The sequence below is a fragment of the Sander lucioperca genome, chromosome 1 (assembly GCF_008315115.2).
Source record: "Sander lucioperca isolate FBNREF2018 chromosome 1, SLUC_FBN_1.2, whole genome shotgun sequence".
NCBI lineage: Eukaryota > Metazoa > Chordata > Actinopteri > Perciformes > Percidae > Sander > Sander lucioperca.
Window position 1 is genome coordinate 8,597,580 of NC_050173.1, and position 23,640 is coordinate 8,621,219.

The window sequence follows — 23,640 nt, forward strand, 5'->3', positions numbered from 1 at the left end:
TTTAGCATTTCACCATTGTTATTCCTGCGCTCTGGTGCAGTTCAGTTTAGGCTTCTTTGCAAAATATGACAAAACAGACCAAGCAGATTACTTGCATGCAGATCTTAATTTCATCTCAATTCTTTTTTTTGTGTGTGTGTGAAAAGTAAACATATCTTACAGCTGCACAAAGTGAGCCCCCCCATTATTTCTCTATGCATCAGTACTTGATTTTACACCTTGGTGATTTAATCTTTAAAATGAACAAACACTGATGCAGTCTGAATATTGTGCCATTCCCCCTTTACATTAAAGTAAATTCTGTCTAATGCCAGCAGAACTTTTGGTACTACTTTCTTTTTTCTTTAATAAAAGTAAAACTGTAGCAACTAACTAAGGCTATTATTAATGGTTAATGAGCGGAGGATTAAAGTACATTTATATTTATTAATATTTAATTGTAAGTACATTTTGATTCTAATACTTTTGTACATTTATTTTAGTAATATTTTGAATACATTACTTGTAACTAAGTATTTCTACCTAAAATATATAAGGTCAAAGTTAGGTATTGATATTTCTGATTAATTATGTTATAATACTAAAAAGTCATGCTGGAAGAAAAACACCAGCCAAAATGAGTTTCCACAACATGGCATCCAAGATTTAGTCTTATTAATGGCTTATAATATTATTTATTAACCATTGATAAAACAATGGGCATGCGGCTGACAAGTTCAATGGGGTGCCAGGAAATAACACTGGGCAATGTCATCCTATTTTTTATTTTCCAGATGACAGCGGGGTCTCTCAGTGGAGCGTAGTAGTGCTCACCATTTTATCGAGTCTATGAGTGCTCCACGTGATTTATGAGTAAAAGCTCCACCTTTAGGATAAACCAGAGGCGGCATCGGTGCGCTGCTGCCTATACCGGGGCAGACGGACAGACAGGACGGGATGCGGCAGTGAGCAGTCCCGCTGCGGGGTTTGGCTTTCAGGTTTTTTCTTCTAATTTTTCCTCCTTTTGACTATGATTTTAGTTCTCCGGCGCTCTAAGGTTGATGAAGGGCTTCGTCCGAAAAAAAGATACACAAACAAACAGGTGTGTTTGCCGTCGCTTTCGTTAGTATGAGACCCTGATGAGTGCGGAGAGGACAGGATGCCCGCCAGCGGCGCCGACTCACTGAAAGCAAGCGCCTTCATCCCGGTGTGCACAGCCGCATGCCTCCTGCTCGGCTCTACCTCCCTGTTCTTCGTCTTCACGTAAGTGCGACCGTGCGCGATGTAAATGAAAAGTTGAAGACATGCACTAATGGTTTGGTCCACAGAAAATCCATCCATCCATCTATTCATCCAGACACCCATATCTCCTTATCCACCATGCATCAGGTATTCTTTCATTCAAATATGTTTATATTTTTGCATGTAGAGTTGGATTTTTAGTATAAAATGTTAAAAATGTTGGCCATTCTCTTCCTCCCTTTATTGTCACTAAGATGAATATAGTAAAATACTAATCCCATTTTTGAATTTTAATTAATTTTCTATTTCTAAAAAGCTGCTAAGTATTAAAATAACAAATGTACTTCTTCTTTACTGACTTCACCCTGCTGGCAGAGCCACCAGGGGCGGCTAACATCTGACCTGGTTGGCTCTCAGTGTGGGCTAGCCTGGGTGCCTGCCCAGTGCACCCTGAGGACTCTGAGTAAGCACAGTTTAGGGGATAAGCCATCCACAATCACCGTGTACCAAAGTGTCATTATGACCCACGTGGGTCATGCATTTTAGCTGTAGGAAACCAAATGCACACCTCCACAACAGCGTGGTTCGTGTCAAGATCAGACAACCTGATTTAAAATTGAAGTTGTTATACAACATTTGGTGAAAGTGTTGAAATATTTTAGCCTTCTAGTTTCAACCCATTTGTGAGGAACTAGTGGGAGGCTGAAAAGACTGCACTCAAGCCAACGCTGGCATGCAGGAAAAAAATGCAATATATCCCATAATACCCCAGAATACAATTTAAATGAGGACTAGTTAGTCAGATGTATATTCTAATGCTTTACTTATGTACATCAAAAACCACAAAGATCAAAACAAGCCGACCAGTGTCAGATAATAAAGTACCCTACTTTCTAAGTGAAAACCTCTCTGATATCCACCGGTGACTAACTGATTGAAGGCTCTCACCTCATCAGCTCAATGCCAGTCAACTGACCCTTGACCTCCATAGCCATATCTGCCCTAGTTTTCCCGTATTCTCCAGCAGTGCACAGTTTTCGCTGGAATCTGACACCAGATTGGGAGTATGGGGATTAGGATCCTCTTGCCTATGCCATGTGATCCCCACACATCTGGGATCTTTAAATTTGCTATCAGCAGAAATTAACTGTACCCTTTTTGGAGCTACTTTCACTATGAAATACATGTTCATTCTGAAATTTTAACACTGCTCCATTATGTTTTGCTGAGAGTTATAGATATCAGCAAAAAAAGATGCGTCCTTGTTTGTTTGGGGATCCTCAGAAGAAGAAAATGTTGTGAAATTGCGTTTAGTCTTTAGTTAATAAGGTTATTCCAAACATGTAAGAAGTACTGTATATCCAACACTTTTCTTTTTGTTATTGGCACCTTCAGACATACAAAACAAATTACACAACGTGTGACCGGTACTTATCCAACACGTTCCTCTACTTCAGGGTTGTTTGTACAGATGTATTGATCTGCCTCATTATATTGTAGTTTTATTATACAAATTATTTTGAAATGTAATTCAATGACTTTGAAATGTATTCATTATTATTCATTCATTCATTATCATTGTATTCAAATTCACAGCGGTCTAATAGCTGAGGTCATGAGACCTTTGGGACGTATAGAGAAAAAGTAGAGAAACCCGGATGAACCCCTATTTATTCTCTAAGAAAAAAAAATCAATGGCCTGCTGACGTGATAGATTGAGAAGAGAGTGCTTAATTGAGACTGCATTGCTAAACCGGCAAAACCAGGACACTGCAAATGATTGAACGAAAAAGTGATGAATCTGCTGCTTCTTATGGGACAAGAGTTGCCTTTTAGCTGCAATGACCTTATAACCTAAAAATCTTTTTAATTACACAGCCCAGTAGAATAGAGCTCATGGCTTAAAATGAACCCACAGTGAGTCTCTGCACACCCTGGCTACTATATATCAACCTTTAAGGAAAGAAGTTTCAAACCTCACTGTCTGACTGACCAGTGAGTGTTTTTACTAGCTTCGTTTGCCCTTATGGAGTGACTTCTTTCCTCCAATAGCAGAGATGGACAGGTGCCACGCTCTGTTCAGGCCCCACCTTAGTAACAATGAGTCAAAGGGACACAACTTGTCATGTGCCATAACATCACCTAGGCCTTTATCCTGGTTACTGTGAATCATGGGAAAAGGTGTAAATGCCATCCAGTCGGATCTTGTGTCCTTAAGTTTTGTCACTTATTAGATTGATAAACACTTACCCTCAATTTTATTCATAAACCCTGCAGCCATATAAAACCATAGTCCTTTCCCCTGGTAACGTTCATGCAATTATCAGTGTGTGTGCATTAGTTGTGCAAGTGTGCGTGCTTCCATTTCTGTTTACACTGCGACCTTTGAAATTGTGGAGGCTGTTTTGTTTTCCTTTGCCTGATAAAATTCATTAGTTACTGGTTTCCTGCTTTTGTTCCTCTGACCGTGAACCTTTGTTTGGGCTAGTTCTTAAGGGTTTGTGCATTGTTAAACTCAGGCTGGTTGCCTACGCCTAACAAAGACGGCAAACATCATGAGAAAAAAATGTCCCTTGTTAATTAAGTTATGTTTCACTCTGCCCTGACAAAGGAAACCGTTTCTGAGGAAAGTGTAAAAATTGCAGCTGCAAACACTTTAGACAGGTTAGAATATCATTCTTTGCATGTGAAATATTGTACAGGTGTTGCAGTTCAGGTTGAAACACTTAAAGGGACAATTCACCCTAAAATAACAAAATAAAAAGTCCTCTTACCTGTAGTGCTAATTATAAATCTAGATTGTTTTGGTGTGAGTCGCCAAGTGTTGGAGATATCGGCTGTAGAGATGTCTGCTTTCTCTCGAATATAATGGAACTAGGTGGCACTCGGCTTGTGGTGCTCAAAGCGCCAAAAATACATTTGAAAATCTCAACAGCAAAAAATGATGTCCCGCTTATCAAGATTAATTCACATACCTGGTTGTGAGCAGTTTCATGTAGGAACTATTTTCTTTCTACCAGACTACACCCACCAACCGTGTTATCTGTCCGAAATTGGCTAACATTAGATGAAATGTGGATGACACAAGTCACGTGAGAACGCTTGAACCCACGACACTGTGAGCACACGCCATGAGGAGATTTATTGTAGCCTACAGTCTGTGGGAATTTTCTGTACTGATGTGTCTAGAAATCTGATAGATCACATGGCTGTGATGTCATTTATGTAACCGTGACAATATTTCACAAAAGGAGCCCTGGCTGCCAGCAGTAGTGAACTTTCCACTTGACCATTATTGTGTGGCGTCTGCTGTGCCACTGACCCACTGTGAGGATGAGGGCTGTGTGCAGATTGCAAGAGCAGCTTACTGTTCTGTGTGATTTAATACAGCTCTGTCAGGGCTGTTTCATTAGGTGGGGCTTGTCTTTGCCACACTGCATTGTAATGAACTGTTTCTTCCTACAGTCCAGATGGCCTCAGAACGATAATGGAGGCTCGCCGTGCATACAGAGGCGTCCACACTGTAATCTGGTCAACAAGAAATCAGTCAGATAAACTCTATCTATCTATCTATCTATCTATCTAACTATCTGAAGAGGAGAAAGAGGAATAACAAGATCTTTTGTAGAATGATAAGTAGAGTGATGTAAGTAACCAGCTCGAGTTACACAGATTAATCTATCTGATCAGCTATGACAGTTTAAGCACATGTCAAACATGACCATGTTTAGTAAGAAGAACTTTGACACACATCTTGAATAGCAGAGACAGGGTGGATGGGGGGGGGGCATGTTATGCTCATTAATCGTTTTGTCACATATTTACTGCCTCTTAAGGTCCTCATAATTTCATTATGCCAAATTTGCTAAATTTGTCTACAAAGAAATCCTTGTCCTATTTCCAGTTTTTCCTCAGCACCTGTTGTAAGAGGGAGTCCAGTTCCACTACCAGTAGTGAATCGATTGGATTCATGTCATGATATACAGTATATAGTAGCATGCTGTGTGATATGGTGACTGCACGATCTGTGTGTTTAGTATGTAATATGAGGAATGCACTGGACTGTAATCCAGAGATCCTAATCCAGGGATTACTGGGTTTGCAGCTGGCATAGCATCAGCAGGCGTTCCTCTGGAGGGGGTGGACCCCTCCCCCACAGCCTGAACTAGCCGGGGGGTTTGGGGATTGGAGCTATGCTGGGATGAAGTTCATAATTGAGGCGGATGAGTCTTAATTTTGTCAGTGTTTTACTTTCGATTAGACTTTTTGTTTAAACACTCATATGTGTTCACGGTTAACTTGCCCATGGAGTCCTTTCTGAAAGAAAATGCATGGATTATACTATTTCCATTCAACAGTCCCATAGTACATGCTTTTTATTCTACCTATACTGGTACCATACCAAAAAAAAATATTATCCAAAAAGAAAATTCCCATACAGTTTACGTATGTAGGTTAAACATGTGATGTTCAATCAAACACTGTTAATATAATCCAGTGAATCTTTTCCTGTGTCTGCCACTGTAACCTGATTACACTGCCCCTCCCTCTAATCTCACACAGTAGAGACAGAATCATACTCCCATTTAGTATAATTCAGTATGTACACACACACACACACACACACACACACGCGGTCGGTTGAAGAGATAAGTGATGGTTCTCTAAGAGCAGAAAAATGAAAGATGTTATTCTGGTTAAAACCCCTGACAGGACACTTTCAATACTATGATAAATATAATAGTTTGACATTATGTTATCAGTTTAGAAGCATCTAAATTTAATTTAACACCAATTCCACAAATTTGAATTCATGTTCTTTCTTTCCTCTTCTTGCACGTTTCCTTAACTGGACAGTTTTAATTATGACTATATGACTGCTTATTATGGGTCAGCGCAGTGATAATATGCAAACAACAACAAATGCCTCTGAACAGTTTACCAAAGTCCAAGGTGACATTCCCCCCCCAGTCCAAAATATATTCCGTTTACAATCTTATAAAACAAGAGAAAATCTGAAAATCTTTACATTTTAGAAGCTGTAGCAGGTAAATGTTTGGCATTTTTGCTTGATCAACTGATTAATCAATGGAATCACTTAATTATGCTGATTTGGATGATTTTTGCTGGTTCAAGGTTCTCAAATGTCAGGATTTGCAACTTTTGTCTGTTTTATATATCAGTGTAAGTTGAATATATTTAGCTTTTGGACAGTTTGTTGGATAAAATGAGCAATGTTCAATGTCACAATAGGAATAAGGAACTTCCACATGTGTCTTTTATTATTGTCTGACATTTTATAGACTAAATAATTAATCGATATTGGAAAAAAAAGGGCTGTACTCAAAATACTAGAAAAAAAATTCTACCATTCCCCAGTACTGCTCAGGACGCCATTACTCCACTAGATCTTTACATAGCAAATGTATGTTTAATGTATGTAATATTTGCTGTCAAAGTAATGTTCTGAATGTCGAGTACAGCCTTTTTAAGTGTCCAGACTTGCTCAATTGTGCAACACAGATACAGTTAGTTGCATGCCTTAACTGCAGGGTGCAGAACCTCTTTGCAAGGAGAGACCCCGTCATTTAATCCTTTGTTGTCGGCACTGTTGAACACACACTAATACATGCTTATCTTTCGCTGTAAACAATTACTTTGGGATCCACCACTCCCATGAGAATGAATGGGATGAAGATTATCCCTTAAAATCTTTGTTGTTAACCTCAACCTCTAAGGGATGGACGCTTGCAAGGCTTAAAAATGCTGTACAGTAAACTTTTGATTTACAACATGAATTCTGTTTTGAATGAACACTCAGTGAAAAGTACAGGAAATGTTTTTTCTTCCCCCCCTGTGTTTGTGTATTCAGATGCCCATGGCTGGCTGTGACCATCTGCCCTGCTGTGCCACCATGCTGTGCCATCCTCTTCCTTTTTGTGCTGGCCAACTTCACCATGGCAACTTTTATGGATGCTGGTGTGCTCCCAATTGGTTAGTAATCAAAGTGATGTTATGCTTACAGTATTTTTTTCATTTTATTTTTTATTTGTGGAAGTGTTTTATTTGTGTGAATTGTTATTTAACCAATTTCACATATTGTTTTCCAGCAAACGAGGATGAAGACAAGGATGATGAGTTCCGCGCTCCGCTGTATAAGAACGTGGATGTGAAGGGCGTCCAGGTGCGGATGAAGTGGTGTGCTTCGTGTCATTTCTACAGACCTCCACGCTGCTCCCACTGCAGCGTCTGTGATCACTGTGTGGAGGTTAGTGCATGGACAGATTTAAAGCCGAGAAGAGACATGGCATTGGCCGTTTTAGTAAGAAAAACTACATACAGGGGAGGAAATAAAACAATTTAAATGGGGAAAATGAGTGATAAGGGCATGAAAGGACAGATTGGGGGAGAAAAGTGAGTAGCGCTTATGAGTGAGTGTAGCAGTGTTTGTGGGGAAAGTCAATAAAGGGGATTTCTGCAGAGTAAATGATGACTGTGATGGAGGGAGAGAGATCTCATTAATCAGGTTAATCCTTTTCTCAGATCCTTTGTAGTCTCAATAGAAATGCAATTTGAAAAAGGGTCAGACAGCCTGCATTAAACAAAGTGTATTTAGATTTAGTGGATAGTCCACAAGTTTTTAACCAATGCAGGACTTTCAGTTCTGCTGATTATTACTCAGTGTGTCATGTGTGTGTTTTTCTTCTGGCTCTTTAATTTTTTTATTTCTCTTTTACCGCAATCTCCCTTTAGGACTTTGACCATCACTGTCCCTGGGTGAACAACTGCATTGGGAGGCGAAACTACCGCTACTTCTTCCTGTTTTTGTTGTCACTGACAGTTCACATGATCGGTGTCTTCACTTTTGGCTTCATATACGTCCTGCACCACATGGACGAATTATGGAAGCTGCACTGCACTGTCACGTATCCTTATACACACATAATACTGCATGGGTCTGTGCGTCCATCTGTGCATTTATCCGTGTAAACGTATACAATCTTTGTCAACTGGGACTAATATGAAGCAGTTTTCCTTAACAGCATACACAGTTTGGTAGTGATCAGTATATCAGGACTGTTTCTTATCCCGGTCCTGGGTCTCACTGGATTCCACTTGTACCTGGTGTCCAGAGGACGCACCACCAATGAACAAGTCAGTTTGATTTGATTGAAAAGTATCAGTAAAGTAGATATTAATGACGTTTACATCTGTACAATAATTATTTTTTAATTTGTTATTTTACCTTTATTTTACCAGGGAAAAGAATCACATTGACATTTCAATCTCTTTTACAAGTGAGCCCTGGCCAAGAAGGCAGCACATAGAGGATACACTTTAACAGACAACAAGTAACAGACAGACAGGGATGGACAGGAATAAGAAATAAGAAATAAAAACAGAAAATCACATTTTAAAAACAAGCGCAGACATGTTGATATATTTGATTTAGGTAGGACTAGAATTCAGTATGTGAAATAAAAACCTGCAGTTTTTGCTGATTTTGCAACTCATTCCATGAAGTTGGAGCACTGTAACTAAAAGCAGTTTTGCCAAACTCTGTTTTAGTTTGTGGAACATCATACAATCAATCAATCAATCAATCAAACTTTATTTATATAGCACTTTACAGCAACCAGCAGGTATCCAAAGTGCTTAAAATCGAAACCAAGAATAAAAACACATATCATACAATAGAAAGAAAGAACATAGAAAACAGTAAAATCAGAAATAGTTACAAAGAAACAGAAGAATGAAATTGTCACACCACTGCTACGTATTAAAAGCCAGACTAAACAGATACGTTTTAAGTTTGGACCTAAAAAGAGCTACATCTGTAATAGTGCGAATATCAGGGGGTAACCTATTCCAGAGTCTCGGGGCAGCATCTGCAAAAGCCTGGTCACCCCACCGTTTATATCTAGACCATGGCACATCTAAAAGTCGCTGGTTTGAAGAACGCAATGACCGGTTGTGCTCCCGCAAAGTTAAAATTTCGGACAAATACTCCGGGGCCAGACCATTTAAGGCCTTGAAAGCAAACAATAAAATCTTAAAATCTATTCTAAAACGCACAGGGAGCCAATGTAGGGTGTAGAGAACAGGAGTGATATGTGCACGTCTAGATGTGTTTGTTAAAAAGCGAGCAGCAGCATTTTGCACAAGTTGAAGACGTGCGATGGAGGTCTGATTCAGACCAACATAAAGAGCATTACAATAATCCAACCTAGAACTAATAAAGGCATGAATTGCCTTTTCTAGATCGTGCCTGTTGAAGAAAGGCTTAACTTTAGCCAGGAGACGAAGCTGGAAAAAGCTCATTCTAACAACATTACTGATCTGCTTGTCAAATTTCATACTGCAATCAAAAGTAACCCCCAAGTTTTTGACAGCTGACCTAGTGTAAGATGCTAGAGCTCCCAAACTCAAAGCTGGACCATTTTGCGTGTCTGAAGTACTGAAAATAATACACTCTGTTTTATCTTCATTCAAATTAAGAAAGTTTTCTGACAGCCACAGCTTAATATCAGTGATACAACTAAGCAGGGAGTTTAGTGTGACACTGTCATTTGCTTTCATAGGCAAATAGATTTGCAAATCATCTGCGTAACAATGAAATGACAGGTTATGCTTTCCTATAATAGCCCCTAAAGGCAGCATGTATAAAGAAAACAGAATGGGGCCAAGAATTGAGCCCTGGGGAACCCCACAAGAGAGAGGAGCAGCTGACGAGAAGAGGTCACCAATCATGATAGAAAAGCTCCTATTAGCCAAATAGGAGCTAAACCATTCAAGTGCCGAGCCTCTGATGCCTACACAGTGCTCAAGGCGAGAGAGGAGGACTGCATGGTCCACTGTGTCAAAAGCCGCTGTGAGGTCCAATAGCACTAAAACAGTAGGATTCCCGGCATCTACAGACAAGGCAATATCATTATGTACTCTCAACAGTGCAGACTCAGTACTGTGACGTGATCTGAAACCAGATTTAAATTTTTCAAACAGAGTTCTGCTGTAGAAAAGCTTGTAACTGTATGAAAACAACTTTTTCCAAAACCTTAGAAAGAAAAGGCAGATGAGAGACATACAGTATGTATCTACTTGATCTTAGATTGTACTCAGACCTACTAGGTGCTAAAAGTGTAGTTAAATATGAAGGAGTGTGTCCAGTTATTGATTTGTACACAAAGGTCAACCAATGTTTGAGCCTTCTTGTGTTGAGTGAGGGCCAACCAACCATTTCATATAATACACAGTGATGGGTAGAGTACTTTGCATGCATTATAAATCTCAGTGCTGAATGATACACAGAATCCAATGATTTCAACAGGGTCTTTGTGGAGTGTCTGTAAAACACATCTCCATAGTCTAAAACTGGCAAAAAGGTAGATTCAACCAGCTTTTTCCTGACTTTCTGTGTGGAGCTGAAGTAAAAACCCAGCTTTAATTTCAATTAAGTGACTAACTGCTCAATATGCAAATTAAAAGACATGTCTTCCTATATACAGGTGTATGTTTATCTCTTTATGATCCACCAGGTAACTGGGAAGTTTCAAGGAGGAGTTAATCCTTTCACACGAGGTTGTTGCAACAACCTGGAGTATCTGGTTTGCAGCCCCATCTCCCCAAAGTAAGAGCCATTTCTTCTACTTAATCTTCAGTTTGTCAGGAAGCCTTATAACTCACTGACTGACACCCTGTTTGTCATGTGGCACCAGCTACACAGCGAGGCCCTGTAAGAAAACAGTGATCCACATTCAGCCTCCATTCCTGAGACCAGAGATTGACAGGCAGAGGCTAGTGAAAGTCAGGGACAACGGGATACAGAGTCAGGACCTCCAACATAAAGTATGCATGAACAAATGACATGTCAAATTCAAAGTTAAATATTCTGTCACACATTATCGAAGGATTGTGACATCAATTGTCAAGATCTGTCATGTTTCTCTGTGTTTCTTTCTCCTGCCAGCGGACCTCAGCCGGAGCTGTCGAGCTGTCGGACATCAAACAACTGAAAACTCTACCACTGCTGCCACCAAAACCAGACCACGGCCTGCTAAAAAGCCAACTTGCTGTTATGGATGGTACTGTAGGATGACACATATACTATGATAACCAGACTTGTATAGAGGCAAAGATAGGAAACATTAAGGATAAATCCAATTTATCTGCAGAGTCAATTTAAGATTACATCTGGGGAGATTTTATATTTTTCTTATTGTTGACAAATCACATGAAAATATCAAAACCAACGAATGAATTAATCCTAAAAACAAGTATTTTTTATTTATTGACAATAACATAAATATAGAGTGTCGCCAGCCTCATACTTTAAAACTGTCCTTCGTATCATTGCTGAGCTGTTTCTCTGGATTCAGTATGAATTCTGTATTCTATAATTCATCACACAAGTGTTTTCTTTTCCAGAGATGGGACACCATACCAAATCTATCATTCCTGTATCCATTCCCACTGTGCCGCAGCTAAGGCCAGTCCTGGAAGCCATATCCAGAGGAACGTCACCCATTCCTCCAGAGCAGGTGCTTTTCAGTCTAATATTAGTTTGTTATGTTGTTTGAGCGTGATTCTCAGTATTCAAGTCCTGGTTTTGATCCTTGTCTGACAGACATTACTGTTTGGTTTTTGTTGTTTAGTTGCTGAAGACATCAGAGCAGCAAGGGAACCACAAAGGTCCTGACCTCCGCTCTGAGTCTAAAGAAAGCCCTGGGAGAGGCAGCCAGCAGGCCGGCCTTCCTGTCCAGACCAACACCATCTCCAGCTCGGTGGAGCTTAACTCTCTCACGTTTCACTCCCGCTCTCTCACCCTCAAACACAGCAGTCGCCACAGCAGCAAATCCCAGCTACCTGGCATGCATGGTGACAGTTTGGGAAGCAACCCCTCACCACCGGGAATCATCAGCTCTTCCAGCCTGCTGGCCAACCACAGCAACAGCCTCTCCTATGACCTTATTAACCCTGCAGACCCTCAGTTCCTGGCTCAGAGAGGGGCTCCTCCAGCCGGCTACCACCCTCACTTCATGGCTCTGGGCACAGATGGGACTGTGTTGCAGCGGCCCCCTTCTCACGGATACAGTCCCGTGTTTATGGGCGTCACAAGACAGTCTCCTCAGCCTCGAGACCACTCACCTTCTTTGCAGGGCCTCACCTCAAGGGATCCCTCACCTTCCTTCCAAGGTTTCATTCAAAGAGACCCTTCTCCGGCTTTTAAAGGGCTGATGCCGAGAGACCTTGCTTCCCAAAATGTAACATCCCGAGACCTCACCCCTCCTGGTCTTGCAATGCGAGAGATGACCTCTCAAAGTTTTCGAGACAGCCTTCGTGATCTCACTCCACCGGGTTTGACTCCTCAAAAGTCTGCCGCTGCACGCTATGACAACTTTTCAAAAACTATCATGGCATCTATCCACGAGAGACGAGAGATGGAGGAGAGGGAGAGGATGCTGCGTCTCCAAGCCAGATCCCAGGCCCTCTATGGCCCAGATGTGGGGATCTATGACATCCCCAGCAGGAGGAGTCTACCACCAGATAACATCCGACCTCCAGGCTCTCGTGGACCAACTCCTCCAGCCTACGGCTCCCGGGAGTTTCTGATGAGTACAGGCATCCTTGGTTATGGCATGAGGACCTCACCTCTTTCCAGCTCCTCCACATCGTCTCTGACCCGAGGCCCGAAAACGTCCAGCTCTCCTCTGCAGAGCAGCAGCAGCAGCAGCCTGCAAAGCAAGGGCAGGTCTTCCTCTCCGGGTTACTGCCCTCCTGACAGACAGACTCAACCACTTCCTTCTTCTACATCCACTCTGCCCCGTTTACCCTCCTCCTCCACCTCCTCCGCCCCTTCATACGCCTCCTATGCCACTGCAAAACGATCCTCACTCCCATATTCCTCCGAAGGGAAGGACTCAGTCACACTGGGAGCCCTGAAATAAATAAGAATTACTCCATGTTTCTGATGGTGTGAATGAATCATCTATGCAGTGTTAGTCTCAGTCTTCACAGCTCCAAAATACTTTGTAAATAAGTGGCCATATGGGACGTTTCTGTGTGGGAGGGTGTGTGACAATACACAGTGAAAGATAAACTTAGAAATAGTGTCATGCAAGTTTGACCAAATCCAAAAAACGTTGAATCTCAGGAAAGTGGTGCCTCCTCTTACAAACAGAGCGAGCTCTATAAACTTAGTCGAAGCAGAAGAGCTATGTGAAGAATACAGATTTACTTATTATTTGTTTGTATGTGTTTTGATATTGCTTTTGTGAAACAATGTAATACCATATCATATCAATATGTCTCCCGCTGCAAAGTATCCATTTTAATAGAATTTTGTAGTTGTTTATATGAATAAACTTATTTTGTAATTTTCATTTCTGATTTTCTTATGCTATTTTTTCATGTGAATGGCTGCCAATGAAGGCACCCGCACAGTGCTTCAATAGAATGTAATGAATGTGTGAATGAGGCTTTACACATTTAAAGCACCTGCTGCTCTAAGCAGCAAAAGGAAAAATACATTTTACTGTTGGTTATCAATCTTGCTTTAAACATATTATACATTATACATATAATGTACATATACAATTTTCTTTTTCCAAATCACAACATAATTTAAGCTCATAACTCAACAGATGGCACACTTCATGGAGATAGAGCCACAATGCACTTATAGTCATTTCCGTTTAAAACTGCTACAATTCATACATTTGTATAGCAGTGATGAAAGTACTGCTGAAAGAAATGAAATGATGACACATAATGGGGAATTTAATGAAATATAACACTGTGGTACAATGACTCACTCTGCAATGCCAGTTTCTACATTGAATTTGTGTATGGCACCCTCTAGTGAACCGTTTCAGAAGGTGGTGTGATGTTGGTTAAGCAGACAGATCCAGTAGATGATGCTATTGTGTGTAAAATGCCAGAAAACAGCATGTTGTTGATCTCAAGGCCTACAAGTAATAGAAAAGACCAGGGGATTCCAGTGTGAAATGGACCAGGAGGTCCATTTCACACAGCAGTTTATTATCACTACAGGTAGTTCACAATAAAATAAAGAAAAATCAAGAATAATATAAAAACTTGCAAAAAAGCATCTGTGTAAAGTTGTTTTCCATGTTTCAGTGGGGTCAGATGAGGAATCCAGTGACACATTTTGCATTTGTCTTTTTCAGACAGCTTCGAAAGTCTGCTCTTCTGGCTGGCCTTCAGTCTCAGGACTCGTGAGTCATTCAGGGTCTTTGTGACAGAAATATTTCTAATAACAGGAACACATTTTTTGTTTAGGCAATAAATGACAAGGCTTGACACTTTGAAGTTGAAGCTTTTCATGTGAGTTATTGCTGGACTTGACCTTATAGCAGGTGAGAAGTGCAGATTTGACAACAGGAAAGGATTGACGGATTTAAACAGGAAGGAATTTATAACTTAGCTTTATAACTGGCAGATATCCCACTAGACCGGTAAATTCAGTGTGATGTAAAAACAACTCACTCGTACATGGCTTAGTTAAAGAACTGACAACAATGAAAGATGTAGAGCATGAATAAAAAAAGCCTCTCACTTAGAGTGTGACTTCCAGAGAGCAACAAGTGTAAACAAAATTGTTCAGGACTCATCGGAGCAGTTGTTCTTGCAAAAAATGTCTTACAAGATATTGGTTAATATCACACAGTCTTTCACTTCACTTCTCTCCTCAATTCACAGGAGAGAGATGAGGACAAAAACAGGGCCTCCAAAGCATCATTAGAACCTAAGAGGGATGTGAACAAGCTTGCAATTTACATGAGTCATTGACGTCCTCTTAAATATCTGAGTCAGAGCGCAACATATTTTTGAAAGTTTTGATTTATTTCTAATCTATTCTTTTCTTTTTACAGGAAAATGTATGCAGCATTGACCACAAACCACTGCAATCATTGTCTAAGCTACAGCAGTTTGCAACGCACGTCATTATTAAGAAGAAGAAAAAAAAGCCCCATGAGGCACCTGATCTCCAATGTCATCTTACATCTTAAAGCGCTGATTTAGGGTTTTAGTGCATACAGGTAGCCTGACAAGCCAGACCCACATCAAGATGTTGGGTCTGGGAACTCACCATTGATGGAGCTCAATCCGAGGGGCGGGATAAACGGTTGTCTTTCAAATTCTCTCTGCACGCAAAAATTTCTTTTCTCAAAGAAAAGCTTAACTCCAAGTCTTCCAGAAGACCGATGTTCCCAGCAGCAGCAGCAGCAGCCATAAGCCCGCCTACCGACTCTATACACGGTGTGATTGGCCTGACCAGAGTTTGGTTTTTCCAGCTCGCAAGCCAACAGAGAGTGCCTAGATACGGTGGCCGATTACGGTGGCCGACAGGGGCAAACGCCCTGCAACTTAAGAAAACACATGCAAATAAACAAAACACAAGCAAATTAAGAAAACATCTTCATTAATTTGACAACACATGCGCAGCATTCAGCAAACGCGCTGCAATTGCACACAGCACAACCAAATACATAAACACGCTGCATATACAAAACGATGCAAAAAGAAAAGCACACAAACCCCGAAAACAAATGCAACAAAATAAACGCTGCATCCAGATTACACAACGGAAGTTCTCCAGGCTTCTAAAGGGAGCGCTAAATGGAACAGCTTGATTTTCAACCCCATAGGGGAGGGGGGAGAGAGAGAGAGAGAGAGAGAGAGACGTTGTGAAACTGCTTTGAGATCATAGACTGTAAATATTAAGTCTATGTTTGAGATGTATTTGGTGGGTGTGTCTCGGCTCAGGTCACAGGTGATACTCAATCAGCAGAGACGTGTCTGTAAACTCGTGGTAATAAAACATTTAAAACTGCATCAGCGTTTAATGTTGACGTTTGTTTAAGCCATATTACATGAGATGGTTTCCTTTCGAGGTCTGAAAGGCGCATCACTGAAGTGTAGGCCTCCTCAAGTGTAATATTGTGATTATACAACAACGGTTACCAACAAAAGAAGTGATCAATCTGTATTCATATTGTGGAGCAATTCGCTCTTGAAATACAAAAAACAAAAAACAGACAGGATTTCTAGTCCCTCCCTGTTTAGTAAACCAGCCAATTTACCGTGGGATTTATCAAACTGAATAAATCCCGCCTGCACATATAAACACAAAACTACTTTGCTAACTCCAACGTGTTGTAAGTAAGACATCTGCTGAAAAAGTTATTGTATTCATTAGCATGATTGCCGTACTGTTTAGTTCAAAAACATCCAAAACACCAAAGTACAAAGACATAGGACGGGAGCTTTTATTTTGAAAAGACAACTTCCGTTGTGTAATCTGGATGCAGCGTTTATTTTGTTGCATTTGTTTTCTGGGTTTGTGTGCTTTTCTTTTTGCATCGTTTTTTATTTGCAGCGCGTTCATGTATTTGGTTGTGTTGTGTGTATATGCAGCGCGTTTATATATTTGGTTGTGTTGTGTATATTTGCAGTGTGTTTGCTGAATGCTGCGCATGTGTTGTCAAATTAATGAAGTTGTTTTTCTTTTTGCATCGCTTCTTTTTTCAGGGTTTGTGTGCTTTTCTTTTTGCATTGTTTTGTAAATGCAGCGCGTTTATGTATTTGGTTGTGCTGTGTGCAATTGCAGCGCGTTTGCTGAATGCTGCGCATGTGTTGTCAAATTAATGAAGATGTTTTCTTAATTTGCTTGTGTTTTGTCTATTTGCATGTGTTTTCTTAAGTTGCAGGGCGTTTGCCCCTGTCGACCACCGTACCTAGACCCCACTGGCTACAAAATAAATTTGCTGCCACTAGGGTGCGTCTAGATTTCTAGGCTAGCATACAGGTGTATTTGCACAATGATTACATAAGCCAGCCCAGTGAGGTTTGACAAATGTGTGGCTGTAAAGATAAAAACAACTTTACAGCCACACATACAACTTTTAAACAAAAGTAAGACAGACAACTTTTCTATCTCCAATGTCTGTTCCAAAACAAATAAATCAATTACACAAAAAAGCATTACAGATATGGCTCCCACTCAGTTTCTCTAAAGTTAGCTTCAGAAAGTACTAATGAGTTTCCTTATGGTCAAAATGTACACCATAAACAGAAAGAAGCACATCACAATCCCATTATGAGACAAAGGAACACATTTCAATCTTGCTGTCCTTCACAGTTTGCAAATCCATTTCCTAAAACATATATCTGTTATATTGTTTGTCCTGTAGTCTATATTGTTATCTTGTAATGTTGAAGTACGTTGTTGTTTGTTTCAGGGAGGTAATGATGCTGAAATGTTGAAATTAATCTCCTATTTCAAATCCATCACAATCAAACCGTTTATGATTCAGTGTTCACATCCACATTTTTGGCCACTGCTTGACTTTTTCCAGTTTGCTAAAACAAAGCCAATATTGTAGAAATTACTCTGTCAGGATAGACATTTGGATGTTCTGATATTTTTCTTTATTTCTCTCTTCCCTGTTGTTTTCTTGTTGTTATGCTCCCCCTTCCTCCCTCTCTCACCCATCCCAGTTTCTGTAGCCGGGGGTAAAATGGTAATGCCGGTAATGACAAGGCTGCTGTGCACAGAGGGATTGCAGGTCGTTGACTTACAGAGGAGTGATCAAAAGTATTCTGCGCAGAATGTGGTGTCTGAGAAGCCCTCCATCTTACATCATGCTATTTTTACAATTTGTCTCCATAACAAATTCATCTTAGAAGAGACTGGTTGCCTCTACATTTGTCTCGCTGCTGATGATGCTATAGCAATTTATATCTACTGTCTATAATCTATGTACCACAATGCATTTGGTAGTTTTGCATTGTAAACATTAGACATTCCTTAAAGTCCAACTGAAATCACAGTTAGTCATTTCTTTTTTTGCAGTAAAAAGTACATATATGGCAGGCTGAGCCCCTGTACTGAACAAGAGATAAAGTAAACAAGCTTGGCTACAGCTTACAAGTCATGGGCAAACAGTGTTTTGTGGAATCAAAAGCATATATGAGGTTTTATATGTCTGAGTTAGACAAATCAAGTGGGTGTCTTAACTTAAGACAAAGTAAGTATGAATTTCATATTAAAAAGTAAAATACCCACATGGACTGTTGATTTTGTCCTCCATCTCTTACACTGGAAACTCATCAAGTACAGCCAGTCTGGACAAAAGGAATAATTACAGCGACCCATAACTCTTCCTCAAGACAACTTGAAAAAATGTGAAATTACCCTGTGAAATATTTCCAAGACAGATATCTCAAAACCTAGGCAAGTAAAACCCAAACTATCAGCATAGCTGTACCACTGGAGGCAAAGGTAGATTTATTTTTTTCTTTTGTATTTGTGTGAACTGACCCTTTAACCCACTTATAACATTACATAGAAGGAAATTTGTTATAAACGTAACCTTTACGTTTATTCTTAACCAAGACTAATAAAAACAACATAATAATCATTGATAACCGTCCAATTGTTAAATCATATTCAGTTTTTCCTCTGAATCACAGATTTTTCTGCGCTGCCATGGTTCTTCTTGTATCTAAATGCATAATATGATAAACAGAGCAATAAAAAATTAGCAAACAATAATGTGAGGCTTCATCTGAAGAATATGGACTCATAACCTCTTGAGTAATTAAATACTGATCAATCTTCCAGTCCCCTAAATCTTTTAAGATACTTCTAGAGATGCTGCAGACTGACCTACATTTGTGCCTCTCTCTCTCTCTCTCTCTCTCTCTCTCTCTCTCTCTCTCTCTCTCTCTCTCTCTCTCTCTCTCTCTCTCTCAGTCTCTTTCTCTCAGCTCATTGATATGCCTGATCATCAGAGGCATCGCTGAACTGGCTGATTGTCATTTTCAGCTGCAGTGCCACTGATGCATTTCATTTCCTCCCTGGGCTCTCTGTTAGTGTGATTAAGCACTTGCTGCAGTCAAACTTGACAAAGAGAAGTTGGATTAATAGCACCCTGGTTTGTTTATTGTTTAGAGGCACATTTTATGATATTTACATTATTCATCAAATCACCGTGAAAGGATGTATTGTAGTGCTGCATTAGGAGAAGTTGTTCTATTCTATGGGTGATCCTGACTGCTATTGCTGTTCCTATAGCTCACCAAGGGGGTGCAGCAATAAGTTGATGTGAAAGTCAGGACGTCAGGTGTTGCTTTGTTATTCATAGTCTGAGGGCAAACTCTCAATCTGACTGGATCCTTTCCAGAAGCACAGATTACACCGATTTCAGGTTAACTTTTGGCAAATTGATGTTACGTACATGTTTAGATCATCTTTGAATATTTTAATATGAAAATGAGATGTGACCTTTCTCTTCTGAAACCGAATTTGGTGACCTTTTCTGGTATTTCCAGTGTCATCATGCGCTCTATGTGTGATGGTGCTATATGAAATACAAGCAACATTCAAATCAGTCACTGCTGGCATGCACCCTAGTTTTTGGTAAACTCTTGATAGATGTTGTGTCTCCACGTTAAATTGAATTAACCGCAGCTCCACATGCCAGCTTGAATGGAGCAGAGGTGGGCAGTGTGGAGATTTAATTAGGACAACAATCTGCACTGACTGTGCCTCTGTGTGGCAGAGTCCACAGGAAAAGGATGTGAAATGCCCCGCTGAGCACCAAAGACTGTGTGGGCATGTAATTGCAATTAATACAGCACCATATACGTCGTAATGTAATATGCCTTTTTCTATGTGGGTGTTTGTCGACAGATCCTGTGTGTCACACTTTACGGTGCCCGCTCTCCTCATCCTAGTGTGTTTAGATAATGGGCAGCAATAATTACATTCATCTCTGTCACATGGTCGTGCTAATGTACAATGCAGTTACTGTGGTGATGACAGCTGCAACAAAACAGCATTTACACATAAAGCTGAGGTGTGTGGTTCCAGAAATGTGTGCCTTTTAAGGTTAGGTTTTTCTTGTTCTTTCAAATTCATCAATACAGCAGTAGAACAGAATTTATTCTTGCTGTTTATTATAGAGAAAATAGTTTCCTGTGTGTGTGTGTGTGTGTGTGTGTGTGTGTGTGTGTGTGTGTGTGTGTGTTTTAATGGTTTCAGGCTAGGCAATAGGAGCAGAGAATAAATCACAGACTGTAGAAAAGCAACAAAATGAAAATGTTTCCTGAAATAATAGGTGTCCAGGAGAACATGGCCTTAAGTAAAAACAAAAAATATTTCAACATTTAAATCCCAACACAGAACGTCCTTGGTGGCATACAGAGTAGTCACTGCTTTTTCCTTTAAGGCATTTTGCTGGCTTTTTATTAGTTAGTAAACAGATATTAAACATTGGAAAGCGCTATGAAATATAGGGGGAGAGAGAAAGAAAGAGAGAGAGGTGGTGGTGGTGGTGTGTGTGTGTGTGTGTGTGTGGGGAGGTGATAACATTCAAAGTGGTCCCCAGCCCAGGACGTTGCACGCATATGAATACAAAATACACAGTATGCACATTTTCCATTACAAAACCTCCCAACTTGCCTAACTTCTTTCATGTTCTGTATTGTATTTCTTCAGGAAAGAACATTTCCATGTACATTCAGGTGTATTGCCACCTTCTACAAGAACTTTTGTGCAGTTGTTTTTTAACAACCCTGCACAAGTTACAGAGAAAGAAAGGGAGGAAGAGCAACAGTAAATGCCGCAGAAGGTTACATGAGGATATTTAAAAAATAACAACTTTTTCTTAAATCTACAGTGTGCAGAACCTGTCTGCTTAATATTTCCACATGTGTCACGCATACTGTACATACAGTACACAAACAAAAAAGTCTGCAGGATCTGGGTGTTCCGGTTTTGCTCTAGGCCAGTTGGCCTTTGGACTTTTAGTTTAGTTTATTTAATTTGACCTTGTGACAGTTTTTGAGTTCTTTGTTCTTGTGATTACCTAATGTCTAATGCCTAATGTCTACCCTTGTCAGCCTGTCTTTGTGTTATGTTGTCTATTCAGTTTCTCCGTTATTTGTTCATGGTTGTGTGTTACCCGTGTTCTTTCTGTGTTCTCTGTTTTGTTTTCCTTGTTCTATCCATGTGTATGTTTTATGCTTCAGTTTCCTGTTTTACTTTGTAGTGTCTGTTTCTCCTGTACCGTGTCTTTCTGTGCCTTGTGTTTTCCTGCCTCTGTGATTGTCTGCCTTGCCCTGATGTGTTCCACCTGGTCATCAGCCCTCATGTCATCTGTCTCTCGTTACTACCCTTGTTACCTTGTGTATTTAGTCACTGTCCTTTCTTTGTCTCTTGTCGCTTCATCGTCCCTCCTCCCAGTGTCATTCCCTGTGTCGCTTCGTCCTTGTGGTTTTGCCTTTCCTAGTCTTTTGTTTTCTAAGTGTTTTTTGGATTTTGCATTGGATTCCTTTTGCCTTCCTGCCTGCCTCAGGACACCTTCTGTTGTAAGTCTTTTGATAAACCTTCTCAACCTTTTCACTGCCTCCTCGCCTCCACACTCTGCACTTTTTGGTCCAAGCCTGGTGTTTCCTCAGACATGACACTGGGGGGGGTCTGTTATGGTGTGAGATGTCTTCTTGGCATGGTTTAAGACTGCTAAAACCCTTAGAGAGTAAAGTAATCTCAGTGAATATAAAGTCATGTTGTATTATTATTGCCATCCATGGTGAGTCCTGTAGGTTACTGTAGGCCCATGCAAATGCCTAGAAGTTAAAATCAATTCAGTAAAAATGACAGAGCCTGCGGGCAAGACACACTGGAAGATGTGTGTGTATCAGGTGGATAAAGATTTTGTGTCACAGCAGTTTTAGCTGTCATTCCAACAATGAAGCAGTTTCTTTATTCAGCCTGTGGAGACGATGCAGAAGGAAGTCCTTGGAAAAAAAGGTTGTCCATGGGTGAAATTTGTTGCAAAGGGGAGCATGCATGTGAGGTGGTATCAGGTAAAGTTTGCCAACTGAAAGTGCAAAAGCTCATAATGAATGATAAATTAATTTTGGCTCACAGATCTATACAGCTGACATTTTGTAATATTCAGTGCAATAAACTAAAGTAATTTCCGAAAATCTACACTCTGAGGAAATGTCAATAAATCCAATATAATTCATTTTAAGTATAAAAAGGTCTCATCCATCATGAGTGACATTTTCAGCTCTCACACTAAAAGTGTCAATCCCCGCTATCTCACCCTGACTCCCAATCACCTGTGTGGATTTCGTTTTAGTTTTTTTTTTTTACTTCACTTCTTGCTTGTTTTGATGGACTCATGCAAAGTTATGGGGAAAGGAAGTATGGATATTAAATCTGGTCATGTAAATTGTTACAATTTACATGACCATATATACTTGAAAAGCGTAAGTGGGGGTCCGGGGCCTTGTGATGTAATTTCTCGTGGAAGAATGGTTTCATATCCTTCAACAGATTTGCTCAATAGGTTATCCATTGTTCGTACATTCTGGCCTTTGTTTATACTTTACTTGTTTTTAGCCATATGCTAGCAGCATGACTCAGTAGATGGCAATGTCAACCTGGTGGTTCACTGTTTTGGTTAGCATGCTGATGTTAGCATTTATTTTTATCGCATATTCTGTTTTCTAAACGAATTTTAGTGGGAACAAAAATCCTTTGTTAAAAAAAAATGACCTAGTGTGATGAAGCTGCTCTGGAGTCTGTCAGTGACCCAAAACCATTAAGACACTTAATGTTGGCCTTTTCCATTTGATGGCACTTTGAGTGTGGAGATGGAACGGTGGGAGAGGAGTGAACAGCAGTCATAATATCTAATGTGAAAACACGCTGTTTCATGGATGTTGCTTAGATTTCACTCTGAAAGGATCAAATAATTTTTTATTAAAGGAGATAGCTCTTCACTTTGAAGGAGCTTTTTAACTGATTTGCTGATGAGATGAATCACTTATCTTTTGATGTCTGAAACAAAGAATTCAAGGTTCTTTAAGTGTTACTTCACCGTTCTCTGTTACTGTACTGCTGTGTATATTCGGAATTATATTATCAAGGAGATATCATGAAGTGAAATATATCACCAACAAGGGATTAGATTAAATGAAAATGAGAAAAGGCTAACTGAACCGAGGGGTTTAATGAAACAGACCTTAAAAACGCAAAGGTGTTAGCTTAAAAATGACTAAGTGCAGTCTATTAGCAAAGTTTAGACAAACCAAGATAAAAGAAATACGGCAGAGGCCAATGAGGATTTGAACTGCTCCAGGATCAATGATATTGAGGGGTGCTCTTAAATCAATAAGAGACAGCTGAGAGAGAGCACTGGTCTGTGGATGATTGCAGATGATTTTTTACTTGGCTTATTGCTCAGTCTCTGTGAAAGCGGTCTGATGGAAAGTTAGAAGATGTCCTGGAATGTTGCTTTTTTTTTATTGAGAAAGCAAGGACTTCCATCATGATCTAATATTTAGTGCAGTGATTTTGTCTCAGTTCAGGTGATTATT

At 40.1% G+C, this 23,640-nt stretch overlaps 1 protein-coding gene across 1 annotated transcript; it reads left to right on the top strand.

The window, feature by feature from the left end:
• Window positions 1–816: 816 nt before the first annotated feature.
• Window positions 817–13,601, top strand: zdhhc8a (zinc finger DHHC-type palmitoyltransferase 8a). Its single transcript, XM_031278114.2, has 10 exons — window positions 817–1,242; window positions 7,094–7,215; window positions 7,332–7,489; window positions 7,975–8,147; window positions 8,274–8,376; window positions 10,758–10,849; window positions 10,938–11,067; window positions 11,189–11,303; window positions 11,647–11,759; window positions 11,874–13,601. The coding sequence occupies exons 1-10, from the start codon at window positions 1,139–1,141 to the stop codon at window positions 13,164–13,166; spliced, it is 2,403 nt and encodes an 800-aa protein (XP_031133974.1). The 5' UTR covers window positions 817–1,138; the 3' UTR covers window positions 13,167–13,601.
• The last annotated feature ends 10,039 nt before the right edge of the window (window positions 13,602–23,640 follow it).

Bases quoted from the DNA above. Each gene is read 5' to 3' on its own strand.
- zdhhc8a (XM_031278114.2), top strand. From the start codon at position 1,139: ATGCCCGCCAGCGGCGCCGACTCACTGAAAGCAAGCGCCTTCATCCCG. The intron at 11,068-11,188 runs GTATGCATGAAC...TTCTCCTGCCAG, and splicing joins GTCAGGACCTCCAACATAAA to CGGACCTCAGCCGGAGCTGT. The intron at 11,304-11,646 runs GTACTGTAGGAT...TTTCTTTTCCAG, and splicing joins CCAACTTGCTGTTATGGATG to AGATGGGACACCATACCAAA.